Here is a 12,599-nt window from a genome sequence, read left to right on the forward strand (position 1 = left end):
AAGATTTGTCAAAGTAATTCACAATAAAATAAATAAATGAAAGTAAATAAACTATTGCAGGAACATTTTATTTGCTCCCCAAAACAGTTGAATAAGAATCAGGTGCACAGGCACAATGATCAACAAACAGAGCCACATGGCATTTTAAGGACAAACCACACCCAAGTCTATTGTTCCTCACATCCTCCGAAGCATCCGAAATGTAGAGAATTCAATACTGTCAGTAAAGGCCAAGGTTTAAGAGAATTGTTGTGAGTGGTGTTGGGCCGTTTTGGCAGTGTGTGAGCCAGTCTCTGTCTGCGCTTGGCCCAGATGACTGCTTAGCTCTCTGTGAAGAAGGGTAAGCATGATGCATTACTCTGCCTCTAGGGCGACCCACCAGTGCATCACAGGGCAATCACTCCAATCAAAGTCTGCCCTGATGGATGCCAAATCAAACTATAGCGGAGACCTCAAATTAAGCATACATAGAAAGAGGCCAAGCAAAGATGCTTTGGTAACAAAATAAATTCTCTGTTGCTTAAGATCCAAAAGAGTTATTGAGGTATTTTCCATTCATAAAACCCTAAAAATCAGGAGTGCAGGAGTATTATGGAAATAAAAAAATAAATAAAAAAGCAGAGAGCCAGACCAGCATGGAATATAAATTTTCCTGGAAAATATGGATTTAATTCAAGTAATAAATATATTCCATAATTAATTAGGCCTAAGTGTAATGCTATATTTATTACATAAATTAAATCCATAATTTCCAGGAATCAAAAATTCATTCAAAAGCTTCACTTATACTGTGGTACAAGATTTATAGATTTATTTATATAAAAATTATATACTGTATAATAGATATTATTAAAATATTTGAGCATATTATTTATTGAAAATGGTCTATATAAATAATGTTTATTATAATATTTTAAATAAATAATTATTAAATAATAATTATTCATATAAAATGTTATATAAATTATTATTATTTAATAATATTCCAAGTTAAATGATTTCAATGACAGTACAGAATTGGAATTGCGTAATTATACTAATAAAGTGTTTTTTTTTTAAAAGAAAGATATAACGTCTTGTCAGTGGGTCACAGTAACTCTGCCCTCATACTGTTTATGAATTTTAAATGCACATAAATGATGGTGGTCAAACATGAACAAGACACAACAACTATAACCATGGCATGCATGAATGAGTGCAAAGGCGTTGTTTCAAGCTCCACCTTTTTGTTCATTACAAGATATTTGTTATGTCGTATAAATATTTCACTTACTCTGCATATTAGCCACAGGATGGTTTTGTTTACATAGCAGCATGTAGGCTCATCACCATATACATGATGCACATTAAAAAAGCTCAGGTTGCTCTGAATCAGACACACGGTATTTTCAGACATGGTCAATGTAAATCAATATAGATAAGGCAATAGGCAGATTCATGACATTTACCGCCGCATCCGTTCCTTTTGAATGTGGTTGCTTGACAAGATCATTTTCAGATGAAAGCTTGTTTTATAGTACATACGATCACAAATCGTCCTGTCAGATTCTGTCAAACAGATTATCATTAGTACAAGCAGAAAACAGAAAAGCATTGTTTGCATCAAACACGGTGGAGCTATTCTCAGTGTTATTTTGCTAATAGAGCTTAGCATCTATATACTTTGCATTAAATAATAATGATGATAAGAACTTTATTAATAAAATATTAATTCAAAAAGTGCTTACTGTAGTAGATAAAGCTACAGCTCTTGAACAAAGTCCATATTCCCACTGGGAAATACAGTAGCGCTAGTCATTAGTCCATTCCCAAAATCAGTGGACCAGTTTGCTTCTCTCATAGGCTCTACTTAGTTTAAATGGGTAATATGATCCTCAAAATGAAAAGCTTTCTCATTAACTAACAGAGAGAGAAAGGGTTCAATTGAATTCCATTCAGAGTGAACAGGTTCACATGTTTCAGCCCCTTCAGTAGATCATAAATATCCTACAAATCCAGGGATCTGGTGCACTAGATTGAAGATAATACAAAAGCTGTACATAAACTGTACATTATATTTGTTTTTATGCTTCCAAACAGAAGATAAACACTACTGCTGTAATGATAACATAATTCAGCCTGTTTGTTCACAAGTCGTTTGTAAGTGAGAGGAAAGTGCAGAGCATTTCTGAGAACTCTCTGAGATCAAATCTTTGCATCCTGACAGATGCTCATCTTCTGACACTTACAGCTAAATTTAGTGATACTCTTGGACACTTATAACCTCTACTATTATATTAGTGTAGTCACACAATGACTCATTTCTGAGCGAATTTATTAGTTGATCAGTGGTTCTGGTGGATCATGACCCAAAAAAGGGTCGCAAGTCTGTTTGAAACTAAACGAAAATCATAAAATGCAACTAACCAAATTTGCAATGCATAGTTAAGAATGCAAAATAAATAAGCTTATCACACTTTTAAAAAGGAACAGCAAACATTCATATATCGTGTTGCTGACTTCAACCGAATCAAACTCTACAGTATTTCGGTGCAAATTTATCTGTAATTTACACAGACGCCCTCATATTTGAAAACCAAGAACAAGGTAAAAGAAACCTCACTATATTAAATATGTTGTCTCTTCCAAAATGAATAAACATGGTTTGTGCAGACAAATTATTGATGTAATAAAATAAATCATAACAGATTTCAAATAAAGGATAAAATCTAACAAAACATGTTTGATTAAAAAAAAAATGCATACATATATATCGATAGCTAGGGTTAACAATATTATTTTTAGGAGTGTATAATACACTGCTGAAGAGAACTAATCTAAATTTGGGAAATATCTGCACTAACAATAAAATCTAATATTATCTGCTTAGTAACAGAAGTGTATTCTTAGCACAGGTTGTGACTGAACAATCATAATAAGGATAACAAAAAATAGCATCTTGAGGACGGGACACCATTTGTCTGGGACGTTTGTGTTTGGAAGGGCATGAGGACGAGTACATGATGACAGAATTTTAATTTTAGGGTGGCCTATTCCTTTAAGACAGCAGGTTCTTTTGAGAATTTTCCAAACATTCCTATTAACAAATCTTGGTTTTCCACTCAAATTAATATCTCAATTCAAAACCAGCTGAGAACCACTGCCGCAGAGCTTCCAGAGGTTGTGCTTGTGACTTTATTTGATCTCATGAATATGACTTGACAGAAAACATCAGGGATTTTTGTGTAACGCAGTAATTTCCGTATGTGCATGAGATCTGCTGGTGTAATTTCCCTGATTTTGCATTAGTGTGAACATGAAAAGTGCTGGCCCCAGAAACGCTCCGCAGTGAGCCGTCCAGCTTGACCCCTATTAAAGGGCTGTCAGTTGAAGAGCAGATGGTACCCACTCTCTGTCTCACAGCACCGAGGGGGGGTGGCCATGGCAACCGATATATAATGGCTACCCCTCAAGTGGTGGAATCACTTGTTCTAATTTGTTAAGTACCACTTCAGCAAATTTGATTTAATCACTACGTTTAGGTCTTAACACAACTGACATCAAATAAAACACTGCAGGTGTCCATGGAAGACAATAAATCTGATCCTCTGGTCTCAGTTCTTATGCCTATTAACTAACTGAACATAGGAAAACACCAAATTTAGTTTTACAGGCATGATTTTGGACCCAAGACAGTCCTCTTTTTTTAAATATAAAATGTAATACTAAAAAGTGCACAATATTAAATACCTAAACAGAACGTTGCACTCATTTAAAAATGTCCAAATTAAAACTTTATTTTAGCCTGTAACTTAAATGAAAGAGAATTACAAGGACTTTTCTGACATACCAGCAATACCAGCAGCATCAAATTTTGAGGATTTTTTTTTGCGGTAGAGCAGGTAGGCAATGAAGACCCAAAGTGCAGTACCCCATATATTCTGGAAAAGCTGTTCCCAGTGACTGTCCTGAAAACGCATCTCCCAGCTGAAAGGAAAGTAAAATCCCAGCAGAGAATGTCCAGCGTAGACAAATATAGAGTTCATCCCTGCAAACAAATGCACAGTAAGCTTTTCTGGACTGGGTTGGCTGACAAAATGATGCTTTAAAGGAATAGTTCACCAAAAATGAAAATGTGCTTAAAATTTATTCACTCTCTGGCCATCCAAGATGTAGATAAACTTCCTCAACTTTCTTCATCTCTCTTCTTCATGTTTCTTCATCAGAACAGATTTGCATCATTTGCTCACCAATGGATCATCTGCAGTGATAATCCACAAGTAACTCCAGAACATCAATTTACATCTTGTGAAGTGAAATGCCGTGTGTTTGTAAGAAACAAAACCATCAATTTCATAATCCATAATAACACTTCTCCCTGTTGTCTTCTCATATCAGAATCCACCAACATATTTGTGTAGAACTGTTTTGGACTGTTTCCACTTGTAAACAGTGCTTGATCTGTGCATATTTCTCCCCTGATACAGACTAGATGACTTTTTAAATGGAGAAAGATGTTAACTGATGGACAGGAGTTGTGTGGGTTACTTGTGGACTATTGTGATGTTTTTATCAGCTGTTCGAACTCTCATTCTGAGGGTAAGTCCACTTTAAGAAAATATTTTATTTTTGAGCAAACTATTCCTTTAAATAAGTGAATTCTCATACCAGGATAAATGAAAGGTTGTCCGCCCCACCATTCCTTAATGTCTACAACGAAATACATCAGACCCAGCAGCACAAAGGACGTGCAGCCCATGCATGTAACACATGACAGGGACCTGAAAAAGACAGCAGATCTATGTTGTAGGATCTGAACAATTTGATAAGATGGAAAACATATAGTGCAGACAAGACCTATCAGTCCACAAAAATATCAAAAATGATCCTTAGAGGTGCACTGTGATTTGCCAAACATTTCTTGTAACAGAGAGGACAACACAGTGCAGAACCATGGACTAAATAATGGATGGACATATAGTAGTTTCTGTGCTTAGAGTAAGCCAATAAGAAACATAAGCATCCAAAGTGAAGGCTTGGCACCTGCTCAGTACAACTATGTCAATAAGTCATGTGCCTCTGTGTTTCTAAGTGCCAGGATGCTCGATGGAATTTTATCTAATGTAAAATGGCTGCATCCCAGAGCATCGTTTATGTCAGCTGAAGTTGAGCCAAAAAAAAAACCTCTTGGCTGGGAGTTAATTACTTTTAGGGATGAAGACAGACATGCTCAGGGGCTCAATAAGCTGGCATGATGAACTGCCCATATAAATTCAAGCAGGTATGTCTGTACTCAAACAGGTACAGTAAGGTCACAGAGACAGAGTGAGGTCAAATTTAATGTAAAAACCTTTACGCAGGTCTCATATGGAAAACAATTATCAGTGTTTTTTGGTTTCCCAGTTTAAATATTTTCAAAACAGTGTTGTTAGAGTAAACTAAAATAAAAAAAAATAAAATAAAAATAAAAAGAGAGATTAAATTAAAATGAATTAAAATGATGAAATTAAATAAAATTATGTGAAATATTAAAGAAAAACTTTAAATAAAAATTATGTGAACTGAAATGAAATTCAGTTAAAGAACTAAAATGACTAAAACTGAAAAAAATTGAAATATTAAAACTAGAGAGAAATATTAAAAATAACATAAAACTAAAATAATAACAAATAAATATAATTTAAAATAAAAGCACATAAAAAAAAGCACAGGGGAAGTCGTGGCCTAATGGTTAGAGAGTCGGACTCGTAATCGAAAGGTCGCGGGTTCGAGTCCCCGGCCGGCAGGGATTGTAGGTGGGGGGAGTGAATGTCCAGCGCTCTCTCCACCCTCAATACCACGACTGAGGTGCCCTTGAGCAAGGCACCGAACCCCCAACTGCTCCCCGGGCGCCGCAGCATGGCTGCCCACTGCTCCGGGTGTGTGTTCACGGTGTGTGTGTGTGTGTGTGCATTTGTTCACTACTCACTGCTGTGTGTGTGTGCACTTGGATGGGTTAAACGCAGAGCACCAATTTTGAGTATGGGTCACCATACTTGACAATACGTCACGACTTTTTACTATAACATTACTGAAACTCAACAGAGAATCCAATAATAGTATTTCAATAATGCAAAATATATAATAGTGGTATATAAATAGCATAAATAATACCAAAATGTATTTTATAATTTTTTTTATTAAGTTTTAATTTTTCACCATACCCTCCAGTTTTTTAGTTTTTTTTTTGCTTATATAGCATAAACCTCACAAATCCTTTTTGTTGTTTTTTCTTTTTTTTTTGCATGTAGAGATAAACAATCGTATGATTGTCTACTGAACATTTCAGTTACATGGCATTATTTATTCTGAGGTGTTAGATGACAAATAATTTAATGTGCACCGTTCTGAAGATGTAGGGCTGACCTCATCCTGCTCAATTTCACAACAGGCGGATGAGATAAGCCAGAGTTCGGCAATATATATGGTTGGGAAAATAAAACTGCTCACTCTCTCGACGGTAAAGAAGAGTGATCTAGTTGGTCAGTGGATGTATCACCCGCCTGTGCCAGTGGTGGTGATTATTTACAGGACGTTCTGTCGTTAGAGGTAAGTAAACGCATGTTTTAGCAGCCTCTGATTTGTACCTGCTGGAGTCTCATCCCTTCTTTTGTGGATGGAGAAGTAGCAGGATTTAGAGGATCAGGAAGCACTTACCAAAGGTTTTTATTGACAGGTATAAATCCTTCGTCTCTTGTGCACTTAGAAAGGATGGCTGCAGAGATTCCCCGAGGATCAGAATAAAACAGATTTCAAATCAATGCAGACCTGTAAAGCAAGCACTATCAGACAACCCAAATGCAGCACCGCTATAAAGAATCAAGCAGATTGGCTGACGCTCCCGGGAGGTGAAGCCCCTCCAACTAACAAACGCAACACAGATCCATCTCCTCATGCCTTACGCAAAAGCTCTCTTCTCAAGCGTTAAATTCTACATCGCAATATATATATTTTTTTAATTAACTCCCTAGGTAATTGGGTATAAAATTAGCTCATCGATATCTCCATACTTTCCTATTTATTGACTACATTAGGAATTGCAAACATTTTCTGTATTACAAGTTTTCTTAAATATGTTTAAATATGCAAATAAGGAATTATCTAATTCAATATCCATTAATTTACATACATTTCCAAAACAGAAATCTGTACATTGGATAAAGCCAGGTTCAAAATGCTTGTTTTTATTTTGCTGACATTAGAGTTAAAGGTTTTTACAGAGGGGATTTTGAATATTTCTTTATCACTCTGCAAATCAGAAAATAGTGTTCAAATTACCAAAATTACCATGTTTTTAGTAAGAAAACATATAAAATCAATCAAATGATATTTGAACAAACCCCTCTTTAAAAACCTTCCAAATACATATAGGAATAAATCTGTAAAGTTTAGAGTATGTAAGTGCTACTCAGGTGGGGATTTCTGGCTCAATGTATGGGGAAAAACTCATTTTGAGAAAGCAGTCTTTAAATAGACGTATTGTAAATGAAACCTACAGACAATAGATAATATACAATAAACACTTAAAAATTTAGTCTAAATTTTAAAGTCTAAAATTTTAAAATTTGCTAGTCTAAAACAACATGTTATGAAAAGCCAAATTTTCAAAAGCCCAAATTTTCAAAACTGACCAGTTCATGAAAAACTGTTTTTGACTGCAGTGTCTTGCCTTGAAAGCATAATCTCTGAAAAAGTTCAATCAGGCTCATTTAAAGGAATATTGTGCTTTTGTGAGGATAGACAGTTCAGCATCCAAACCTGCTTGTTAGGAGGATATCCATCATTTGTATAGATGACAGAATCAATGGTGTGGAAATAGCCTGGCTGGCTCTAGATTGAGTCTCCAGGCTATGCAGGCAGGATGTGGGACAATCATTGCTATGTGGGGCAATCGCTCAATTTCAATCTCAAACTGCGGAGTAGTGATCGTTGAACTTTAATTAACTCGGGGTCCTTGTTTATTGGCACGGTGAAGCACAAACAGCTTCAAATCATCCCACAATCTGACAAAGGACTCATGGAAATGATGATAAGACAACCCCTTTCCCACTAAACACGCAGCGTTTTATGACTGTTGATGTGGTGGGAGGTCATTTTTGTTTAACCAGGATAACGTGTGTGAAGAGCACATTAACAGCACAAGAGGCTGTTGGAGATGTGCTGCTTAAAACATTCTCAGACCTCAGAGCTCTCCAGAGATGTCAATGATAATTGATTGTTTGCTTGTGCTATGAGATGAACGGTGTTTATCGAGAAGCATGAAGCCTGTAACGGTCTTGTCGGTTGCCTAAACCCTTTGTGGTTCAATCCACAATCTATATTTTCTTTGACGTCAATGTAGGGATGAAGCATTGGGAAAAGTTGAGTGGAAAGGAATAAAACTTATAAATATCAACATATGCTTTACAGCATATACAAATAAGAAATCTTTCCTCTTGCTATTCTATATATCTTAGAAAAAACATGATCGCTTATCACTAAATCTGAATAAAAAAGGAACATTTATTTAAATATGATGCAAGTGCTATATTATACATAAACCATCTTATTGTTGCACAATCCGAGGCAGTGTGTGAACAGCGGTGGCATAATTTTTTGCTGTTGGCTAGTTTATATCATGCTGTGCCTCTAGGTAAAGTAAAATAGATCTCTGTTCATTTATTTCAGCACCCCGAGCAGTGTGGCCCCATAATGCTGGCCAATATGATTCAACATACAGATATAATGGCCCGATTTGTCATAGGGCTTGGGAATAATGAAATTTAAAATACTGGGATCTTGCATCTGCGTACTGTGGGTCTGGGTTCACAAAAAGCACACTCAAAATGCTTCACTGTGGGAAGAAGAGGAGGATTGTGATTAGGGTACATACTAAATAAATGTATCTACAGCAGTATATAAATATCTATGTATATAAATATAATACGCAAATACAAAATAGGGTACAACAGGGTACGAAAAAAACAGGGTACATTTTCTTAATTATTTTTGTTTTAAGTATAAACCTCACTAAATGATGTTAGATTTATAGTAACTTGTGTGTTTTTTCCATTCCACTGCACTACTTTTCCATTGTTTTCCTATGTAAAATGCAGTCAAACGACAAACGTTTTTGACCATTTCACTCACACCTTGCATTTTTAAGCACCTCGTGCATGACATGCTGTTCTAAAAAGCAGCACTCAAATCAAAATAAGTTCATCTTTTTAAAAAAATGCTTCTCAAGACCTTGCCTTTTTTGCAAGCATAAGGCTACATAGTAAATGCCTAGACTACAAAAATTTATATGAAATATTAAAGTCTAAAGTATATATATCTTGGCACAAGTGAGAGATCCTTTGAGTAAGAACAGGACATTGTGTCAGCTTTCTGGAGGTGGGTAACATTTGTCTTTCATAATTTAATGAATCGGACTCATAAAACAGATGTCATGTGAAAAGGACATTTAGAAACATTTGCACACTCATATAAATGGCCCAACTTCAAATCTTTAGTCCTTAATATATAAAAACAAATGAGATACAAGCTTTGCTAAGCCGCAGCATTCTTGCTCATATTTATAACAAGCCCTGCAAGAATGACCATAAGAGAAGCCATTGCTGAAAAATGCAGGTCATTTGCCCCCGTCGTCCACAGCTTTATGTCCAGAGTTTGCCAGACAAAACCCCTCCATCAGCACCTGTTGTCTCTAGAGAGGGCATTCCAGCAGCTCTGCCTCCAGAAGTCCAAATCAAAACACAGAGGCAAGGTCTTTCATGGAAGAGAAGCCTGCAAACTCCCTTTCTGTGTAGATCCTGAGATCAACATACGCTGTATTGTGCAGAAACATGATTCTCGCTTAATAACCTTGAATAAATGACTACACAATTCGCTTTAGATTAAACACACCATATAACTTGCGCTTGCTTAACTCGTCATGCTCATTAAAACTGGCAAAGACCAAAAAATACAGAGTGGTAATGCAGAGGGGGTTAATTCACCCCACATGGTGCAATAAAAAAGCCTTTCTGCAAGCGAAGGACAGCGGTAAGTGAACTGTGCTGTCCCTGGAAAACATTTCTAGTAGCACATGGCCATTTCCCCTGAGACAGGGGTTTAAACATCCTCATGCACTTCCCACCCAGCCCAGCTTCTGCTCCTTTTGTCTGTGGGACCACCCAAATGGAGCACTTAACCAGCAAATTTGCCAGCCGTTCACTATTGTCATCTCAATCTAAGATCTAATCACTTTTTTGTTTCATAAACTCAAATCTCATCACAGACCTGTAGCACAGAGGTCATAGTTTAGTTTAACACTCATGTTCTGCAATTACTGACTTTGAGATTTTACATGTTTGGGGTCCCAGAGTAAAAATAATTAATTTCAATATATATTTTTTTTTTACTGAGAGCCAAAAAAAATCATATACTACAGTATATCATTTAAAATTTGGAGTCAGTCATTTTTTACTTAAAAAAATAAAATAAAAATGACTACTCTTGTTCAGTAAATATGCATTAAATTGAACAAAAGTGACAGTAAATACATTTATAATAATACATTATAATGTTATATAACATATTTCAATTTCAAATAAATATCTATTCTAATATCTATTTCTATTCATATTTCAATTCTAATTTTAATAATAGTTTTCACAAAAATATTAAACAACACAACTGTATTCAATTGTGATAACAAATAACATGTCTTTGTTAACATAAGATGCTTCTTTAAAAAACAATGAGTACTAACCCCAAACTTTTGAATCGTAAAGTAATAATGCTTTAATGTTACGTTTAGGACATCTAAAGAATTTCTGTTAAATAAAAACAAAAAAAACATGGAACATGGCTCAAGACAGTGGTTCCCAACATTGGGGTCGCTAAAGATTTACAAGGGGTTGCCAAGCTCACTCTAGTTTGACCACAAGATGAAACAATGATTACGAATGAAAAATGTCTCCACGATCTGCTTTTTAAGAAATATCGTAGTATCGTGCTACAGCACACATTATGTCAAATACAGTTCTGGCGCCTCTGTCTCTATATACTGTACAACAGTACATACAGCGGTAGAGTTACCCTGACAGGACACTGCACTTATTCGCGATCGCAAAAGTACATTATTTGCATACAAGCCTTGCCAAATGTTTCATTCGTGCTGACGTGCCCTTTTTCTAAGCGCATACACCTGAAGCACGCGCACTAAAAAGCCTGTCTAACAGCGCCTGATTACTCAACTAAGTTATCTTTTGTGCTAATACTGTCAAAACACACAAGGTTTACATATAGACTCAGTTGGTTATCTCTAAAATGAAAGCAAACATGAAAGTAAACAGTTGAGAGAGAAACGGATGCGCGCCTGTTTATTAGATATGCAAGTCTTAAAGGGACAGGACACTAAACATGCTGTCGACTGTCATTAAAGGGATAGTTCACCCTAAAATTTAATTTCTGTCATTATTTACTCACTCACATGTTGTCCCAAACCTCTATTAATTTCTTTTTCTGAACACAAAAGAAGATATTTTGAAGAATGAGGGTAACCAAACAGTTGCTGGTCCACATTGAATTTGATAGTAGGAAAGAAAAATCCTATGGAAGTCTTTGGTTTTCCACCTTCTTCAAAATAGCATTTATGTTCAGCAGAAGAAAGAAACTCATTCAGGTTTAAAACAACTTTTGAGTAAATGATGGTATTAAAAATAAAACATTATGACAGAATTGACAGACAGATGACAGAATATTTCTTTTTGGGGGGAACTATTCCTTTAACGTTAACAAAACAACAAAATGCAAAGAGAAAAATCACTCACTATTCTTGAATGAAAAACTTTAAAATGAAAAATGTAATGTTAAAATAGGGGTCCCCTGAAAAAAAGGTTAGGAACCACTGGCTTGAGGTATAAAACATGCTAAATAATAGTTGTATTAAAACTTTTTTTTCTGTCATGCATGATGGAAAGAACCAGTGGAAATGAATATGCAATAATAGTTGTAAAACTCCAGATTCAAAAACCACCAGACATCCGTGAGCTCAACAACCAATCCAGTTCAGTCCCAAGAGGGGTGTGATTGCAATCTCTGCCTTGGAATTCATTCAGTGAATATATACACATATCATATGACGCCTACCTATTTCATAAACTGTCTACAACTACAAGCAATATAACATTTGTACATGCAAGGCTTTGCTGTATTGTGCATTTCTTGCTGTTGAAATCTGCTTTGTTACTTTTTTCTTATACAAGTGTGTGTGCACGTACCAGGATGAGGGCCCAAATCAGGAATCGAACCAGGACACTTTTATTCTTTTTACGAAAAAACACAAGAATCTTTCCAGCCTACACAAAGATTATTTCCAGTGTTAGACTAAATACTTAATCCTTTGACTATTTTCATAGCAAAATGATGCGTATTAAGCCTGCATTTTAGGCCAAATAGGTCATAATCCTCTAAGTAAACTGAAATAATTAATAGCAAATAGACTGCAGGACAATAATGCTTATCATACGTCATACTGATATCATGTTCGGACAGAGAGAGAGGATGTGAGCAGTGGTTGTGGCCCTGAAAAAGAGCTCAAGTTTCAACGCTCC

General features: G+C 35.7%; 1 protein-coding gene across 1 annotated transcript in view; it reads right to left on the reverse strand.

The window, feature by feature from the left end:
* Positions 1 to 3,806: 3,806 nt before the first annotated feature.
* Positions 3,807 to 12,599, reverse strand: part of LOC306884189 (heparan-alpha-glucosaminide N-acetyltransferase-like) — a gene marked incomplete at both ends in the record, with an annotated part of 32,590 nt that continues 23,797 nt past the window's right edge. The window contains 4 exons of the mRNA XM_079439911.1: positions 3,807 to 4,027; positions 4,648 to 4,760; positions 6,676 to 6,746; positions 12,267 to 12,344. Coding sequence (XP_079296037.1) covers positions 3,807 to 4,027; positions 4,648 to 4,760; positions 6,676 to 6,746; positions 12,267 to 12,344 — 483 coding nt within the window. The remainder of the gene's footprint in view (positions 4,028 to 4,647; positions 4,761 to 6,675; positions 6,747 to 12,266; positions 12,345 to 12,599) is intronic.

Source organism: Barbus barbus, assembly GCF_936440315.1.
Source record: "Barbus barbus genome assembly, chromosome: 18".
Taxonomy (NCBI): domain Eukaryota; kingdom Metazoa; phylum Chordata; class Actinopteri; order Cypriniformes; family Cyprinidae; genus Barbus; species Barbus barbus.